Source organism: Anopheles funestus, chromosome 3RL (genome assembly GCF_943734845.2).
Source record: "Anopheles funestus chromosome 3RL, idAnoFuneDA-416_04, whole genome shotgun sequence".
NCBI lineage: Eukaryota > Metazoa > Arthropoda > Insecta > Diptera > Culicidae > Anopheles > Anopheles funestus.
The window spans coordinates 54,760,447-54,778,062 of record NC_064599.1 but is presented as its reverse complement, the minus strand read 5'-3'; the positions used below and the strand labels follow the sequence as shown (position 1 = coordinate 54,778,062).

General features: G+C 41.6%; 3 protein-coding genes across 5 annotated transcripts in view; 2 read left to right on the top strand and 1 right to left on the bottom strand.

Moving 5' to 3' along the window:
• Nucleotides 1-120: 120 nt before the first annotated feature.
• Nucleotides 121-11,507, bottom strand: LOC125770319 (uncharacterized). Of its 3 annotated transcripts, XR_007419176.1 has the most exons (6): nt 10,737-11,507; nt 10,364-10,544; nt 9,516-10,301; nt 8,069-9,448; nt 1,060-1,289; nt 121-991 (listed from the first exon to the last, which is right to left on the bottom strand). XR_007419176.1 is itself a non-coding variant. In XM_049439747.1 (5 exons), the coding sequence occupies exons 3-4, from the start codon at nt 10,114-10,116 to the stop codon at nt 8,082-8,084; spliced, it is 1,968 nt and encodes a 655-aa protein (XP_049295704.1). In that variant the 5' UTR covers nt 10,117-10,301; nt 10,364-10,544; nt 10,737-11,507; the 3' UTR covers nt 5,613-6,875; nt 8,069-8,081. The 3 variants fall into 3 exon arrangements, 2 of the variants coding, with proteins under 2 accessions (XP_049295704.1, XP_049295703.1); XM_049439747.1 differs by lacking the exons at nt 121-991; nt 1,060-1,289 and adding an exon at nt 5,613-6,875; XM_049439746.1 differs by lacking the exons at nt 121-991; nt 1,060-1,289 and having other exon boundaries at nt 5,613-9,448; nt 10,737-11,505.
• LOC125770318 (inner centromere protein) lies at nt 1,650-5,315 on the top strand. The gene is made up of 4 exons (XM_049439745.1): nt 1,650-2,119; nt 2,211-4,471; nt 4,547-4,818; nt 4,896-5,315. Exons 1-4 carry the CDS (start codon nt 2,039-2,041, stop codon nt 5,081-5,083), a joined length of 2,802 nt encoding a protein of 933 aa, XP_049295702.1. The 5' UTR covers nt 1,650-2,038; the 3' UTR covers nt 5,084-5,315.
• A 195-nt stretch (nt 11,508-11,702) lies between the features above and the next one.
• LOC125770315 (low-density lipoprotein receptor-related protein 6) overlaps nt 11,703-17,616 on the top strand; it is a 29,900-nt gene continuing 23,986 nt past the window's right edge. The window contains exon 1 of the mRNA XM_049439735.1: nt 11,703-12,802. Within this exon, the coding sequence (XP_049295692.1) occupies nt 12,520-12,802 (283 nt within the window). The 5' untranslated portion in view covers nt 11,703-12,519. The remainder of the gene's footprint in view (nt 12,803-17,616) is intronic.

Here is a 17,616-nt window from a genome sequence, read left to right as displayed (position 1 = left end):
CATACCATATCTAGAAGGTACATGACTCAACAATCCTAACGGCTTGCACTTCTTCCAATTCGTATGTAGTAGAGCAGCTTTTAAAACATCCTTAGATCGGCATCGATGCCAGATTTATCCGCTTCTCTTGTGGGTGGTTAGTTCTCACCTTCGAGATTGTACAAGCAATAATAGAAACAATAGATTTTATTGATTGCTCTCCAGAGCGATTCCATCTTCACTAAACCTAGCCTAACATTAATGTATTCGCGTAGCGTGTGCATGCTGTAAACGATTAGTTCTTACAATCGTTACAAAAATAATCGTTCTCATCGGTAACACCAGAGCAAACCTTATGTACAACCTGGCTGCCACAAATTTTACACCCTATCATTTCACACGTTTGCGTTTGGCCGGCAACTGCACACGGAACAGCTGTACATTTGCGTTTGTGCAGATCCTTAAATGCTCCCGGTTCTCGTTCCCAGGCTGCTTCCCGCTCTGGTACAAAGATTCCACTCTCTGCAGCATGAATCCGAAAATTCTTATTCCAGCATACCGGACACTTGAAATTGTAACCCGCCGTATAGGCAAACCGCTGTGCACACTCGCGATGCAACAACCCATTTGGACACTCACTGTCGCAGCGGGTGCGTATGATTGCCATTGGATTAAAATCCGCTTCCGTTACCTGCGGCAATTCATTGAAGCATATATCGCAATCTCTGTCCTTTGTATTTACGGGCTGAGACAATTCAACAGGTATGTGTTGATGACAGTATGACAAAAACTGATTAAGAAACTGAGTAAGGCAGTTGTTATTGTAGCCGCAAATATAATGAAACCGACGGCCACACCCCGGCTCTGCACATTCTATTGCCGCAGATGGATGACGACAGTAGAAACAACATTTTTCGCGAAACTCCGCATAGCTGTTGATTATGTCGCGTAATATAAATCCCGCGATGCCCCAATCTGATGTTCCGTTTTGTTGAATGTAGGTACCGGAAAGCTGCAAATGAGATTTTTACCTATATGAACAAGAACAATAACGGCACCATTTGAGTAAATATTACTTACCAAACAGAAGTAATGGAGTTGAATTTTTTTATTGCGGTACATTTTTTCGATAAACTCACCATAGCGTAATGGATTGTTTTCGGTCATCCAGCATACATCACATTTGGTGCTAGTAATTTTCCTCAAAACATGCAGCTTAAAAATGGGATCTGTACAATAGCTCACATCGAATCTGTTTGTTTGATTCATGTTTCTCGGAGTTGGGAGATGAATTTCGCGGCGTTGGAGTGCTGTGTGTTTTTTGGTTTTTGTTTCCGAAGATATGTTTGACGATCGTAAAAAACAAAACAAAAACATCTAATCAACCAAGGTATTTACATCCAGATTCATACATTTTTGTTACAAGTTTTCTTTTTTGTTAATGTAAAAGAAATAACTATAGTAGAAACATAAACCTACATCGTATAAAAAGTTGTATTTTTAATTTTCATTCTCACGAGAAAATTTATAATAAAAAAAACATTTTCTTGCAATGAACTTTTGTCGGCACATAGATACCTTGACATCTGTCAATGAAAATTCCGTTTGTTCAAAATTGCAAAAAGGCCTTTTGGACAGCAGCTGCTGCAATGGTGTTGGTGTGCTGTAAAAAACGGTTCGTTCAATTTTTGAAGTTACGCCGTCGGATTTGAGCGGTTTCGTGGTGTGTTTGGTGGTTGTGTTTTCTGTTTTCAGCAACAGATATCATTGTTCACTGTGCTGCATCAACGAGCTAAGCTTGATTCATTGTGTTGCGAAGTGCAAACGTACGAAAATACACTTCCACATTATATGCCAGAGTGAAAAAAGAACAAATCATTGTAAATGCCCCGAAAAAGGATGCGTGCTGCAGAGTAGCATTTTCGATGCATGTAGCGGAAGGCAAAGATTGTGAGAATAGTGGAATTTTTTGTGCGTTCACGAATAAATAAACTGATTCGTCTAAACGAACATCGATATCTGGTCGCATTAAACTAACGATTACAACCAGCCGAGCAACATGGATGAAATGTTGGAAATGTTTAACTCCTTTATAGGGGAAGCATTCGATAGAGAAAATGCAATGGCTGCGGAATTTACGGTAAGCAGCAGGCGTAGCCATGTGCACTTCGGATCGTGTTCAACCTGTGGTCGACAATTTGTTTCTTTTCTGTGCAATGCCATTCTTTCAGGAATTCGAAAGGAAACTCAACGAATGCGTTATGCTGGCAAACGAGCGGGGTACGCCAGTCCAGAACAAGAAGCGTCCCAAAAGACAGGCTTCCATATCGGAAAAGGATGAGGAAGGTACGAGTAGCAATGATACGCATAAACCGACATTTATTGATGGCCAAGAACCGTTACAATCAGAAAAGCGGTCACATGTAAGTGATCGCCCCACTAACCTGCCCGGTCGTTCATCGGCCCGCATGCTGGATGTTACTGGTAAAGGAAGGGACGATCAGCCTCCTCAGCCAATGGAAACTAGCAGCGAAACGAATGAAAGTACTATACGCCCTTCGAGAACGGCTCGGTTAAAGGCACAAGAGAAACTGAGGGAACCTCCTTTGATTGCAAAGATGCGAAACGATGGTGGTTCGGCGACCGTAAACATAAAGATTGAACGTAACTCAAGCGTCACTAGTAACACACTACTGCACGGAGGAAAAGATGCTGGGATAGCAAAGCAAAAAGCACCGCTGGAACAAACGTACGTGGAGATGGAAACGGAGAATGATGTGAACCAGGCAAATAGAATCATTGCACCAGTGGTGGACAAACGCAACGACGAAGGTTTCTCGAGTGCTACCGAATCATCGAAACAGCAGAAGGATGAGCCAACAGCTGCTCGCGAAATGTCGCTAATGGTCATAACACCGTTGGTTCCGAAGGTGGAAATTCTTTCCGATGAAGAGATGCCTCCACCGAGTATGCCACCTCCAAAATTGCCTGCACCCAAGGTGCGCACGAAAAAGAAGCCAGCTGCTGGTGGAAAAAATAAAAAAGATAATAATGATACAGCGTCTAGTTCGGCGGTTTCGTCGGCCGACTCGACGATGGACAGTACGAACAGCACTGTTAGCAGCAACGCTAGTACCACTGCTAACGATCGTCCGAGCCGATCGAAATCAAAAGCGTTAGTGAAACAGTCAGCTGTACAGTCTCCAAGGCTTATGGAGATGAACGTTATGATCGAACCAGTTCGCGTGAAAACGGAAAAACTATCAATCGCCCAGCAGTCCCCTAGTGGCATATCCGACAAATCTACCTACGAAGATGCACGAGAGCAACCAAATCAAGATCAGGTGGAAAACGCACAGTTGGAAAAGCAAATGCGTCCACTACAGATAGTGCTGGAAAAGATAAATCCGCAAGCTGCGCCCCATCCGATCGCCAATAATCAATGCGACTTAAATGAAACGTACACGCAACCTAAGCCTTCCGATGGAACGTTCGTTATGCCACCGTCGGTACAGGATGGTACGTTCGTTATGCCACCGTCGGTACAGGATGGTACGTTCGTTATGCCACCGTCGGTACAGGATGGTACGTTCGTGATTGAAAAGAATGGATCATCGAACCGCCCGAATGCGGCTGATGGAATGATGATCAATGCAAGCATTATGACCGAGGACGAATCGGTCATCGAAAACTCACCCGTACAGATGCCGGAACAACCGAAATCTAAAGCATCCGTCAGCCAAAAAGTGGCCCCTCCGGCAACGGCTCCAAAGCCGACGAATCTTGCCACCATGAAAAAGTCTGCCAGCAAACTGAAGAAAAATAAAGAACTCTTCAATCCGTGCGTAATGAGTCCGATCAAGAGCCGCATCGAGGCATTTGAAAAGTGTGCTACCACATCGTCGAAGGTTGGTACACCGCAGGCCCAGGTCGGACGTCTCCTGAAGACGGTCAGCACACCGACAATTGGCACGGAAACGCATGGGCTGGTTCGATCGGCCCACGCTAAGCCACTCGGCTCATCCGTTTACACTCCGACCTATGCCACACTACACGTACCGAAATCATCCTCCGCATCAAAGGTCAGTCAAATGCAGAGTAGAGCGTTACAGCATGCCACACGCAGTCAATCGCGTGACTCTAGTTGGGACCGTGCTACTGCCGGCAGCACTGGTACACTGTCGGCGGCCTCATCCACCTCCTCGCTGCTGGACGAGAAAAAGAAAAAGCGCGAAGAAAAGCAACGTTTGGCAGCGGCGCAACGGGAAGCGATGGAACGGGAAAAGCGCGAACATGCGGAACGCTTGGTGCGCGAAAAAGAGGAAAAGTATCGGAAGCTGGTCCACGAAAAGCAGGAAAAGATACGTATCGATGCGCAAAAGAAGCAAAAAAAGCTGGAGGAGTTCGAGAAGCGACGTGTGATGGAGGAACAAAAGGCACTCGCCGATCAGAAGCGGGATGAGTTGGCCAAACAGTTGGCCGAACAGCAAAGGTATTGTTGGTTGGTGCAAATCTGGCTCATGCACCGTTATAATGTTTAAGTATTTTGTTTGTTTTTGTTTTCCAGAATCGATCGAGAGCTGCTGGAAACGCTGAAACAAAATCAGGCTAAGGATAACCACGAAGTTAAACTCCACAAACAGATGTATCAGCAAAAGCTGCGACAGCAGCAACAGCAGCAGCAGCAGGCAGCAAAGAAGAAAGTGGCTACAGCTCAAACCGAATTGTTTACGTTCGAAATGATCGATACGGACGATAGCACGGATGAGGAGGTTAGCGAGGACACAAGCGCACCTCGTAAGAAAAAGCGTCCGCCAACACCGGAATGGTGCCAGAAGTGTAAGTCTTGCTTAAACTCTTGCTCTCAGCTGCATCTGCGTTTGCTTCACGCATGTTTGTTTTCTTCACCATTACAGCGGCCAATTTCCAGCAACGGCTTACGATCCAATCTCACATTGATGCAAAGGTGATCGACGGTCTGTTTTCGGTGCAACCAATGACGCCAGATCTGCGCTTGCTGTTCCCTGCCATCGATGCACACAAACTGAAACGTAACTCGAGTGCAATTTGGCGCACACCGCCACGCCCCTCGGAGATTCCGTAAGCGCTGCCAGGTTGCCGCCGAATGTCACTAGAGAAATATGTTTTCAGTTATAAACTTCAACGTAACAGCCGTGTAACATTCTATTTGCATTTGAATTAATGTTTTTGCTACGATTTTAATATGCGTAAAGTAGGTATATGCTTTTTTCCTTTTGCGTACTTGGTTGTAAGTTTTGCATGCACTGTCTCTGTGTTTGTTGGAGGAGAAAATACATGAAGCAATGAGCGTTGAATGAGGCAATTCGGTTAGTATGTGGACCATCACCATCCACCATATAAGTTGGACCAGTCTTCTATTTTTACTGCGTTGATTCGGCTTTATGTGAAATGTGAAACTAAAAGCATAATACAATTATCATAGTATAGTGCATTTTAACTGCTTCCGTGTACTTAGCAGTATTTTCTTTTAGTACGGAGAGCCGGACAATCAGAGGGTAACGAATAAATTATACAAACACTACATGTTGAATCAAACAAATGGATCGATCGAGAAATATCACACCGCACACAAGTTTTTTGGAAAGCATCTGTTTCTATAAGGGAACTGTTTTTGTTTTATTTTCGTGTTTGATCTATTCTCGAACAAATATGTTTGTTTTACATATTAAAGCTTAAGTTCGTGCAGCTTCACCACTGTACCAAAAGCACCGATTAGAACACAAAACCGAAATACTTAACACACGGTACAAAACGGAATCTTCGTATTACGCTTATAGAACTCAATGTTATATATCTGTTTTGAGCGTAAAAAATGAGATACAAAATATATTATACAAAACTGATATTTATTGCCTGGTTGTATGCAACACGGTTTATGCAGCATTTAATTGACCATTTCTCCATATGGTTCACCAAACACACAAGGAAGCATAAGTGAACGGAGATTTACTGTTATTGCTGCTACTGGCATCACTGGCAATGGCCATTCTAGAGCCAAGAAAACTATCAAATGGAAATTTTCATGTAGGGCAATCAGTTGGTAATAATGTATCAAATTCGAACCAGGAATGATAATGCCTTTCACACAGGTTCCACTACTCTACCCTGTGCTAGCTTTAACGAACTTTCCTTGTTGTTTTTTTCTATCCTTTTTCGACACGTTACAAATGTTTGGTGTTTTTTGCGATTTTGCTTTGCTACACTTTAATGTTCTCATATACTCTCTTATTATACCAACGTGTTATAGATTCTTTTTCGTTTCAAACTGGTACTATATATGTATCTGTCTTATGCGCTATACTGGTGAAGGTATTACATGCTTTACAAAACCTACAAAGCTTCTATCATAATTTTGTATTCTCGAATACCATTTCTACTTGCTAGTAGTTAGTGGGTTTTTTTAATGCTCACTCACACAATGTCCTGTATAAATATTCTGTTTTCGGCATATGTTTGCTACGCTGTTTAAATTCTTCCAATCTATCACGATACACTAGTTTTTGGTAAACTTTACAAGACTTTGTTTGTGTGTTTTGTTTTTGGGCTTTTCTTTAGATAGAGACACAAAAAAAAGTTACAAATAGTTTAGTAAATAGAGTACTTAAAAAAACAGCTTTCTCGAAATAGTTTGCCGCTAGTAAATGCTGCAATTATGTTATTCCATCAAAGGTGTGTGTTTGTATGTTCAGGTAGAAACGTTTGTGATGCTCAACAGTGTGTTGATTCGTATTTGATTATGTTTGTTTGATTTTTTACTGTTGTTTTGTTTTGTTTTGTGCATTTCGCTTTTACCACAAACAGTCACCAATCATCTTTGTTCAGTCGGATTGACGGGAACCAAAAGGAAACACGCACTGGGGGGGATTAAGAAGACTTGTAAAAATTAGTGGATTAGAATAACTTAATGGAAAGGAAATTCCACACCAAGCGCACGAAGGAAGCACGATGTAAAACAGGGGATAGTGTATGTATGGATGGTTGTTTTGTTTGTTTGTTATATGTTTTTGTGTTAAAATGTGTGCTTATTACAACCCCGTTCCGGGATATCTTATGGACAGAACCATGCCCCCTGTATAGGCAGAAATAACCTATCTCTTTCCTACTTAGTGACGGTCTTGGGCCACTTCTAAAAGTGTTGAAAAATAAGCTAAGCACTTAGCCTGACCCTTGATATGGACGTATCCGCGGCACAATGATAATTAGTATTCCAAACTTCCTTGTAAAAGGCTTAAAAGAACACATACATTTGCTCTGGATTCTTTTATGAATTACACATTTAAAATTAACATCTTAAAGTTGAATTGGAGCTTCATAAAATGTTTTACATTTGCCTTCATGGTTATGGTATATCTGCTCGGCTGTTAACCTGATTTGGTTTGAAATTATGAGACTTGTATTTCACCGCGAATAGTCACGAAAACCTGCAGGTTCAAGAAAGGTCAAGCACGAACAATAGAGCTAATACCAAACAAAAACCAAATCACTGCTGCTCACTTGCTTTTAAAACAATTCTGAAACATGGTTTCTCTAGATGTTGCTTCATCGAATGCCGTATAATGTATACATATATACTTCCATAATATTATGTTGTAGCTAAACATTATACTCGTTTTGAATTGATATGTTTCGGTTACGCTTTGTTTCACATTCTGGTTTCGCATAAATTTGTTCCTATTTGGTTGTATAGTTTCATATTTTGTTGTTTCTGTTGCTTTCTTACTCTCTTTACTAATGTCTTTAAGGACGCTACAAAAGCTGATTTGTTCCATTATTCGTTCATTTGTTTGTTATGCTTCTAAAAATTTGGCTAATGAATGGATATATTCGTACGTTTGGTTTGTTAGTTTCATATGAGTAAAAATGTTAGTAGCTATTTTTGATATGTTTCACTCATGTTTTTATATTGCTCTTTTGTTTGCCGATAGACGCGTTTTCTTTTTCTCTACGTTATTAAAACAAAACACACACAAACCCACCCATAAACATACATTGGTTTTTTGTTCTTTTGTTGGGAGAAGGAATGCAGATGATAAAAGGTCAAACTTACCGCAGCCGTTGATTTAACTATCCTTTCCTTCCCGCTCTAAAGCTTTCAGAATATTATCCTTAGGCTTTTCGTAGAGGAGTTGCTCCGTTTGGTTTGCCGTTGCCTCTTTACCCTCAGTGGTACCATCATGCACGATTACATCCAGTGATTTTTGCTTAAAAATAGAAAAATAGTTTGGATCCCGGCGTATTATTTCCGTCAACTGGCGGCACTGCGTTTCCGACAGCTCCAATACTGCCCGTATTAATCGATCCGAATCCTTATCATCTTCAATCATGGTTGGTTCTTTGTCGGGAGATTTGCTATCACCATCACCAGCGCCTGTCAGCTTCACCGGTAGAGTTGGTGTTCGTTTGGATGCAAACAAAATGTATCCCCTTTTCAAACGCAACCACAGGCCACGTCCGACACATAATCCATCCTGTTCCACCGAAAGTTGGAATGTGGTAGGCTGAACGTTAGCTGACACTTCGCATCGCTTAATAGCGGCAAATGTTTGAAGTAACATTTCCATAATATCGCTAGCTGGTAGACACTCCCGTTCGGCTTCCCCGGCAAGCAGACGCATCAGTACGCTTAACTTTTCCTCTTCCTCGGAGTTTTTCGCCGTACAAACCAAGGTGCGCATTTCATCGAACAGTGCACGATCGTCCGGTGTCGACGAAACGCCTTGCAACGCTTCAAACAGCAATTCGACTTCGTTCGGTTCAAGCCGCAATAGTTCCTTGATGGGAAACCGGGTACCATCGATCCGTATTGCACCGGGATCACTCGGATCGGACACGATCTGCACATTCGTCTCGAGGGAATGCTTCGCTATTCGCAACCCAATGTCGATCGCGTGCGAATCGTTGTTAAAGTACTCGCAGCAGTGATCCTCAAAACCGAACAGCTTTAGCGCAACGATTGCATTGTTCTTCATCATCAGTTCCGCCTGCCGGATGCTGATGGTGGTCTTTGTCCAGAAGCAGATCGAGGCAGCATGCGCCAACCGTGTTTCGATTGACGCATTGTAGTAATTCGAATGCATTGCTGACAATGTATCGCATATCACCAAATCGCTAATGATGTTGCCCGTCTCGTTAATGAAGTTGCACACCTTAAACCCTGTTGCGATGCTGTGGCTGGTTGAGGCGACCCCGGACAGTGCCGATATGTGGGGCATTGTGCCGAAGGTGAGCACGTGTGCAGTTAGGCTCAACCAGGCGGTACGCGATTCGGAATCAAGGAACGGGTTCAACGATTCCTGATGGGCGCTTTTGTCACGCAGCACATCGATCGAGCGTCCGGTTGCGTACAACGCCGATCCAATGCTAGCCGCAACAAATGGTGTTGCAATACCACCGGACAGAAAGATGGCTCCAGTTGCACCGGCAATTCCTACAAGCAAATAAAAATAACTTTAACCGTGTTTTTCGCGCAATAATCCGCAAAACAAAAAGCTCACCAATGATTCCCGTTGCTATGTCCAATGCTTTGAAATAGTACGCTTTCCAGGCGGGTGTTTTACCGACCTCGTACAGTACTGTTTTCTCTTCACCTGCCTCAAGACGTCCTTCACGCGGGTAAATCATCTCCGCCGAGGGATACTTATTGTTACGCAAAAAATCCCGAAAGCTCCCGTACACACGACCGTACGAGTCGATGTACTTCGGTTCCGTTGCTTGCGGATCCCCGAACTGGTACCGGAACAGGGCCACCTCATAGAGCTTCCCTTCGGCGTACAGTTCAATCGGTATGATCGTTAGATGGCACGGTTCGTCCGGTACGACACCTTGAGCGTACATCTGCTGCGTCAGCTTGTCGATTGTCTTGCGTGATTCGATGTCGTAAAAGCATAGCTGTTCCATATACTCCTGCTGCAGTTCCTCGTCGGTCCACTCATTTGGATCTTTCATCGTAAGGTTAAGGGCATAACCGAGCGTATTTTCTAGTGCCGCTCCGACCAGCATTTGTGGCTCATCTCCTCGGCATGCACCACCTCGGTTAAGAAATTTTTTCATGTTTTCCTTCGCCCGCTCCATCCACTCTTCCGCCGATACCTCCATGTTGCTTTCTGGTTTCTTTAACAGCGCTTGTAGAAGTAGCAATGGCGCAGCGTTCCTTATCTATCACGTTCGTAGCTGGTGATGATGCACTTGAGTGCGATTTTTGCAATGATGATTCTCGTTGGCGGGGTATTATGACTCATCGAAAAGGGATATGGGATTGATGCAACTTAACGGAGGTTTTTCTAAGATTTTTTTATGAAAAGAATTAACTTTCGTATTACTCCAGTTCGTGTTTGTTATTTACCTGTTTCCATAGATCAACGCAGTCCGCGAATGGTGGAACGTTTGCAGTTGTGTACTACTGCCGCATCAAGCAAAGTGACAAATAATCCACCTGGCACCAGAATGGCAAAATGGTTTTGCCTCCACAATGCTAATGAGTTTCTTTGCTGGGTTTCTCAACGTAACAGTACCTCATAGTGTGTCTAAAAAAGAGTGATAAAAAGAACCACAACAACAACGCCGCTGTTTAACGAGCAAAGCAAATGCAAAGGCAATCAAAGCAGGCAGGATAAACATAATAAATGTATAGTCTAGTGAGCGCAGGTGACAAAATCAATAAAATTTCGATTTCCTGCTTCCGCATCCTGTTACACCCTGTCGTGTTATTTACTTACTATATATTCCATCCATTACAGCGGTTGATTATCTTGCAGGAATAAATAATTTACCACGAAACGGTGTGATATTTATGGGTAACTTCTCAAAGCTCAGTTCTAGTGGAGTTTACCCTCCAAATGTTGCAGCTGTTCCTTCCCGTTTGAGTTGAAGCCACACATCCACAACCCACGCAAATGGTCTCCCAAAACGTAGTTTTTGGATGAGATAACACCAGCCACTTGTAAACAATCAACCGTTTTACGAGGTCAAACGAGAAACAAAGAAAATCGAATTGCGTTTGTTCTTTGTGTAGATGTGCGCTTGATCGATTGATATTACCACTGAAGAAGGAAAAACAAAACGTGTCCAGTTCCTTCCGTTTTCACTGCATAAAGTAACATTGATTCGATTGCAACTGTGCCTTATTCATCCCTGCTTTATCCCTTTTACACCCCTACACACACTTATAAAGACTGATAAGAGGGTGGTAGGATGGGCACAAAACTAAAATGAAGTATGAAAGAAACTCAACACAAACACTTTCCAGCGCCAAACAGTCGCGAAAAGTATCGCGAAAACTGTGATGCGCTCGAACGAACACACATTCGTTGTGGGCGTATACAGGTTGGATGTAAAATGAAAAACCACCCTCTTTCACTACGGACCCCCTGCAAATAAGGTAACGTATGGGAAGGAAAATTCCAATGCAATGGTTGCTGGGTTTGTTTGCGCACATTTGTTTTGATTTCGCTACTATATCAGAAGAAACAAGGGGTGGGTTTGCGAGGAGGGGAAGACAAAATCAAAACACAACACAGCTGAGTGTCCGAATGACAACTGGCGGAATTTAAATTCCTGTACATATTTAATTCGCAAAACAAATGGTTGATAAGAAATGGTAATTTAAATGCTTTATTATGCAGTAAATAAATAGAAATAATATTTTTTTTATTTAACGCTATTTTTGGTTATTTTACCGCTTGACAGCAGAATAATTCTCTCCGCTACACGAGCACACCACACTATGGGACTGTTCATTGGTCATAAAAGGAACACTCAAATCACATCTGTCAAATCGTTCGCCATCAAACCGTACCGCTACCTTCCATTCGCTTTGTATTTCGCTGTACGTCATTCGCGTCGGATCGCATTTATTTATCTGGCTTCTGGCTTGCACGATAGTTTTTCTTCAATTTTAATGCGTACGCAATACAAAATTTCTAACGCCTTGTGTCGTGTACTAGCAATAAGTGTAATGTGATGCTGTTTTTCCACGCCCTGTGTTCTCTAGTGTAGCTAGTTTTACTAATTTGTGTGCTCCAGCGGCGTAGTGCTTGTTGTCGGGTGTTGTGGGTGGGTACGCAGCAAAAGACGGGCGGCAAAAAGGAGATGCCGAAGATGGCCGCCACTGCCGCGATCGTAAGCAATTGATGTTTGTCCAAGCAAAGAATAATGTGAAGCGGTACTGCAAACCAAATTTTTTTGATAGAAGATAACTGCTTCCAGTGTTTCTAGTGGATTGAAGCGTGAACGCAAATTATACCGGATCGATTGAGCTTGTTGTGTTTGCTGTAGTAGTGCGCTAGTGCAAAGTGATCGTGAGAAAAGGTGAATTACAGTGCGTTGCCTTTTTGGTGATAAAGAAAGGTGCAAATCCTTCGTGTTAAAAAAAGCTATTAAAAAAGTGTACCTAATATTAGTATCGTGATGAGTGGATAATTGAAGAACAATGCTGTTTCAGTTACGAATCCCTCGCAGGTTCTAGTGTGTGCGTGCGTGCGTGTATCTGTGTTTACGTATATGTTTGTATTCAGCATCCTCGAACGAGCCAGCTATGACGAGATGGGCAAGGTCAAGCTATGTAACAGTAGGGATCCCCTCCGGCCGACCATTTCGTCCTGTAGGCGGAAGATACCTGCTCAGACGGAACCAGCGATCATCACCGCCCGATCAATCACTGATTTGCAACGAATTCGACGTCCCAGTGTGGCGCAAACCACGCAAAAATCATCCTGCTGTACTGTGCTTTCAACACTGTTGCTAGTACATTTTATCGCAGTAGGACTATTTAACACTAATCAAGGTAGGCCGTGGGAAAAGTGTTGCTACTATTTTTATGATGTTTTTTTTATATAATTTTCGGCTTGCTTCAAGACACTGCTGCTGGTACCCCATGTGAGGTACCAACTTTCCTTTGCGAATGTCCAATACAACATACATCGCACACTCCCTTATCTACGCGAGCACGATAACACGCGATAGCGGTCATAATAATGCTTTGGGGGATAACGACAGCGAGCATTGTGGACAAGTATCGTCACCCAAATCAACAGACAAGCTGAAGGTGTCATGTATCTTCTGCTGCACTGATAAAATTCCCTCCAATTCCTAGGCGGTGGTGGAAATGGTCCATTTTGTTTGACAAAACTATTGTCCAAATTTCGTTAAAGATTTATATTCCATTCCCCTATATTCTGAAAAAAATATCTTTGCTGGCTGGGGAATACGAAAATATCTCCCGTCACGAGGCTGATTGGGTTCTAGCAGAGTTCTAATTTAAAGCAATACAGCTCGATCAAACGCATCAACGAATACGAAAACAAAAAGTCTCACAAACATTTGCAAACAATTTCTAGTTCATAACCCGACCATATGGTTTAGAGTACGGTCGTAAATAATGTGCGAAACGTGACACGAAAAAGCGATCAACCGGGAAGTACTCGCTGCAAACGATCGTTAAGAAAGAAGTGTTCTTTTGGTCCATTTTTTTGACAAAAACGGTTTTTTTTGGTGGAATTTATGCCCCAGCAGAGCAGTTTGTCATTCATGGCAGGTTGTTTTTTTTCTTTCTGAAATGAATAATACTTTACTGCAGCGTAATGTGCCGTGTCTGAGTAATTTATGAGATTTTTAGATTGTGCCATAGGAAATGTATCATTGGAAACAAAATCGCACAACACATGTTTTGCCAAGATCTCTCTAATATATGTACTAGTTGATGTCGTCAGGAAGTCGTTTTTAGTTATTAAAATTAAACATACGGTTTAAGTTTCATTAAAAGCATGGGTATGTGTCTTATACTTATTGGAACTGCGCATAGCTACGTGTACTTCTTTCTACTTTGTTAATTCCTTGCACGTGATGAGCAGGTTCATGTTCAGTGCCCGATCTCGTTTGTCTCCATTCGCGCCCATCAAGGGGTATCACTTCCCCAGCACTTGAAAGCAAAGGTGCTTACAGCGCGGTGCAAATTAAGAGCTCTGCCCATCGTGGAGTGAATCCGTGACAAAGTGCTTCCTAGCACGGCACGATGGGAAATCATGTCACCACCAACGTGTGCACACTCGGTACGGTTTTGGCTGGTTCTCGATATTAAGGCTTTTGCTGATTATTTGTTCTAGCCAGTTTCGTCACGTGCGAAACATTTGGAGAGCATAATAGGAGATCCGTTGGCAGCATGCTAAGTATGCACCCATCGTGTTTTATGTGCGCAAAGGATGTAGAATAATGATAATAGTAATTTAATGGTTTTCCTTTGCAGGAGAACTAGTTTCGTATTCTGATGCTGTAAACCGGTGTCGAGAATGTTTTTGAATTGTTTAAAATATTTCCTCTACTATAGTTTTGCTTTCTTATTATTTTAATCTTATTGTATCGCTTTGGCACACTGTATTAAATGTTTCCTTCTAAAAGTTTTTTTTTCGACAAACTTTTAAACAAGAATTTTGCATGACAAACTCAAAATTTGAAAAGATTGATAAATGTCATATTTTCAATAAATTCTGTAGTTTACATTGCCAGATTTAACAGTATGCGTCTCTTATAATATAATAAGAGTGTATAATATAGTATACTTCACATCTTAAAACAAAATCCATTCTCAAGTGCGTTAATTGCTTTCTTTTTCAATTTGTGCATAATTTATTGTTTCTAATCTATTCACTATATATTGGTACATTGCAGTATTTTTTTGCCTATTTTAACTCGAATATTTGGCTTGCGAATCTTTTAACATTCTGTTTACCTTTTTCGCTCGGCTTTCTGACACCAAAAGATTTGCTATATGTTACCATTTAAATGTTTTATCAATGTTTTTTTAAATAGTAGTTTGTATTAATATGTGTGATGTTTGTCAGTAAAGTTTCGTTCTCTTTGACCGTATTTATTGTATCACTTTTGTAAGAATCATTTCTTTGTTGTCTTTCATTTAACACTTTCTAAAGATGTGTTTATTTAAAAGAATTTGGTTTAAATTGCACAAAGTATTGATTTCCTGTTTTTTATAAATCAGTTATAATTAAAATCCAACATGCAGTCAGCTACTTCATGGTATTTTTTTATTGTATCACATTTTTATGCTTCTTTGAATTAAGATGTCAGCAATGTTCGTTTTGTTTTTCGATGTACTGACTAACTCTACCAACAGCTGAGTTCGGGCTAATGGAAGGTCTAACCTTCATAAAGTTTATTTTCGAATCTTCCTAAACTCTTGCAGGGTTATCAAACTTTATTTCCCGCATCCCTTCATTCAACGAAACTCAGCTGGTCAGCTTGCCAGACTTACCTGTCCGGTGCATGTGCATATTTCTTCTCATGGCCGTATCCCGCTGTGTTATGCACCTTTGCCTTTCTGCTTTCTTGTGCATCGTGTCGTTTATATTCTTACTGGGACACTTTTATATTCGTTCCAATGTATTGTACATCACATGAATTTGTATTTGAAAATAAATTATTTGTCAGACTACGAGAATAAAAGAATTGTTTTGTGATAAAGAAGTTTTTTTATTTGTCTTGTTATTGTGCTACTTTTAAGTTATTGAATCACCAACTTTTCTACATCATTTGGCTTTAACATAAAATATGTCACATGCTTCATTTCGCAGCAAAAGACCACCATATCAAGAAACAAAATATAGCTCACGCAAGCGCATGTTCATGCTAGTTGCGGCTGAACGTTACTGGATGTTGTGGATGCATTCATAAATGTAAAAAAAATCCGTACACAAACTAGCCACAACCTAGAAGCACCTTATAAAGCGTACGCAAAGGAGGAAAACCGAAACACGTCACCAAGTAATTGCGGAAAACAAGCAAAAGGAAATGACCTCGGTCAGCAGCGGGAGATAAATGTTGACCAGAGAAGCTTGGATAGAGTGAACGATCTCTCTTTCTATCTCGTTTTCGAATGTGTAAGATGGGTTTGAAGACGAACGAAAGCAACAAACAATTCGGACATAACATAAGCAGCATACGATCGGGATAACATGAGGAAGAATATGGGCATGAAGAAAAAAAAACGTATGCCTTAACAATCGAATATAGACGAAAAAGAAAACATGCTGTAAAAAACTGCCCAAAATAGAATAGACGAAAAGAAAAGAAAAAAATGAATGATCAAGCATAAGAGAGCGAAGGTGTATAAATAGGAAGATAAAATACTTTGGAAGAATAAAATGCTTGAAAAAAGAGAAAACATAAAATAAAAACGCAAGAATGTGATCGTATAAGAAATATGAAAAAAAAGAGTAATGAATGAAACGAAGCAAAACAGATGAAACTATATAGTGTATACGTAGCTAAACGTTTGTCATTTAATTGTAGGTGCAAAGTCTAGCTTTAACTAAGTGTTAAACAATATTTTAAGTATGAAATCAAATATTGTTTTGAACCGGTTTTACATGTTTCCAAGTGCAAGAAGAAGGGTATATCTTGTTCTTGGTTCGGTTTTAAATAGAACAAGAGCGAGAGCCGAACGTCGTGATGGTGTTGTGTTAAGGTAGTAAAATCTTGAGAGCTGTCGTCACACGGCGGACGGCTGCAGTACATCTTCGGTTCTTGGGTTTCCACCATGTGTGTTTAGTTTTCTACGAAAACTCCAACATGCACCAGAAGCAAAAAAGCACACGTACACACATGTACCGTTGTGCTCATGCGTAAGATCGTACGCTCGCCAAGCCGACGCACTCGCACACGCAAGTGGGAAATGATTTAGGACGATCGATCTCGCCGGCACAACTACACGCACACAAGCGTCAACGAGTTGAAATTCGCTTGCCCTGGAGGAAATGGTTTGTGTGTGAGATGTGGAAAACGAATTTCAACGGGAGAATCCCTCGATGATCTGCACAAGGAAGAGAAAATATCAGTCTTTCCTTTGGCGATGATCCACCTGCCCTACACGCAGGGCCTATACTCGCGCCGCAGACCAAGAACACACGAAAAAAACGCCAAAAAGCAAGAGCGAAAAAGTAATAAGTAGAGATCTCATAACAAGGCACTGATCGTTTTATTTATTTTCTGGCCCCACGTTCTTCGTTTCGGTTCTCCGGTGAACAGAACTTCCCTTTTCCCAGTCAACTCTTTATATGAGCGTGATCATCTTCTGGTAACGATTCCGTTGCCTGCACGGTTGGATGAGAACAAGTCACGAGCAGAGTAAAGGAAGATCGATTCATACCCGCGATATTGTGTGGAATACAATTTCTTTGCAATGGGAGTAGCGTTGCTGGTTCTCGCTCTCTTGGGTAATGGGATTGTTGGTGTGATGCTGGTTTGTCCGGGGAACGGTTTTCGAACTTGCGACGGTACGGTTTTCCTCGAATTTTGATTGATACACGCAGATATATGGTCGATCATTAGTCATTTTTCTTTTAGTTTGTGTGTTTCGAGAGCTCAAACTTGAACAGAGCGAAAGAAAGAAAAAATAAGAGAGAATATACAACCAGCAACACTTTTTTGCTGCTGCTGCTGTCGGTTCTGGATGAAAAGCGTCCGAATTGCCGACCTTGAGGCCAACCGAAGAGGTCAAGTTGTATATTTGGCTCTTTGCCCTTCTGGGGTTGTTCGTAGAGCATTTTTATTTTATTTTATTGAATGTTATTCATTGCGATCTTCTTT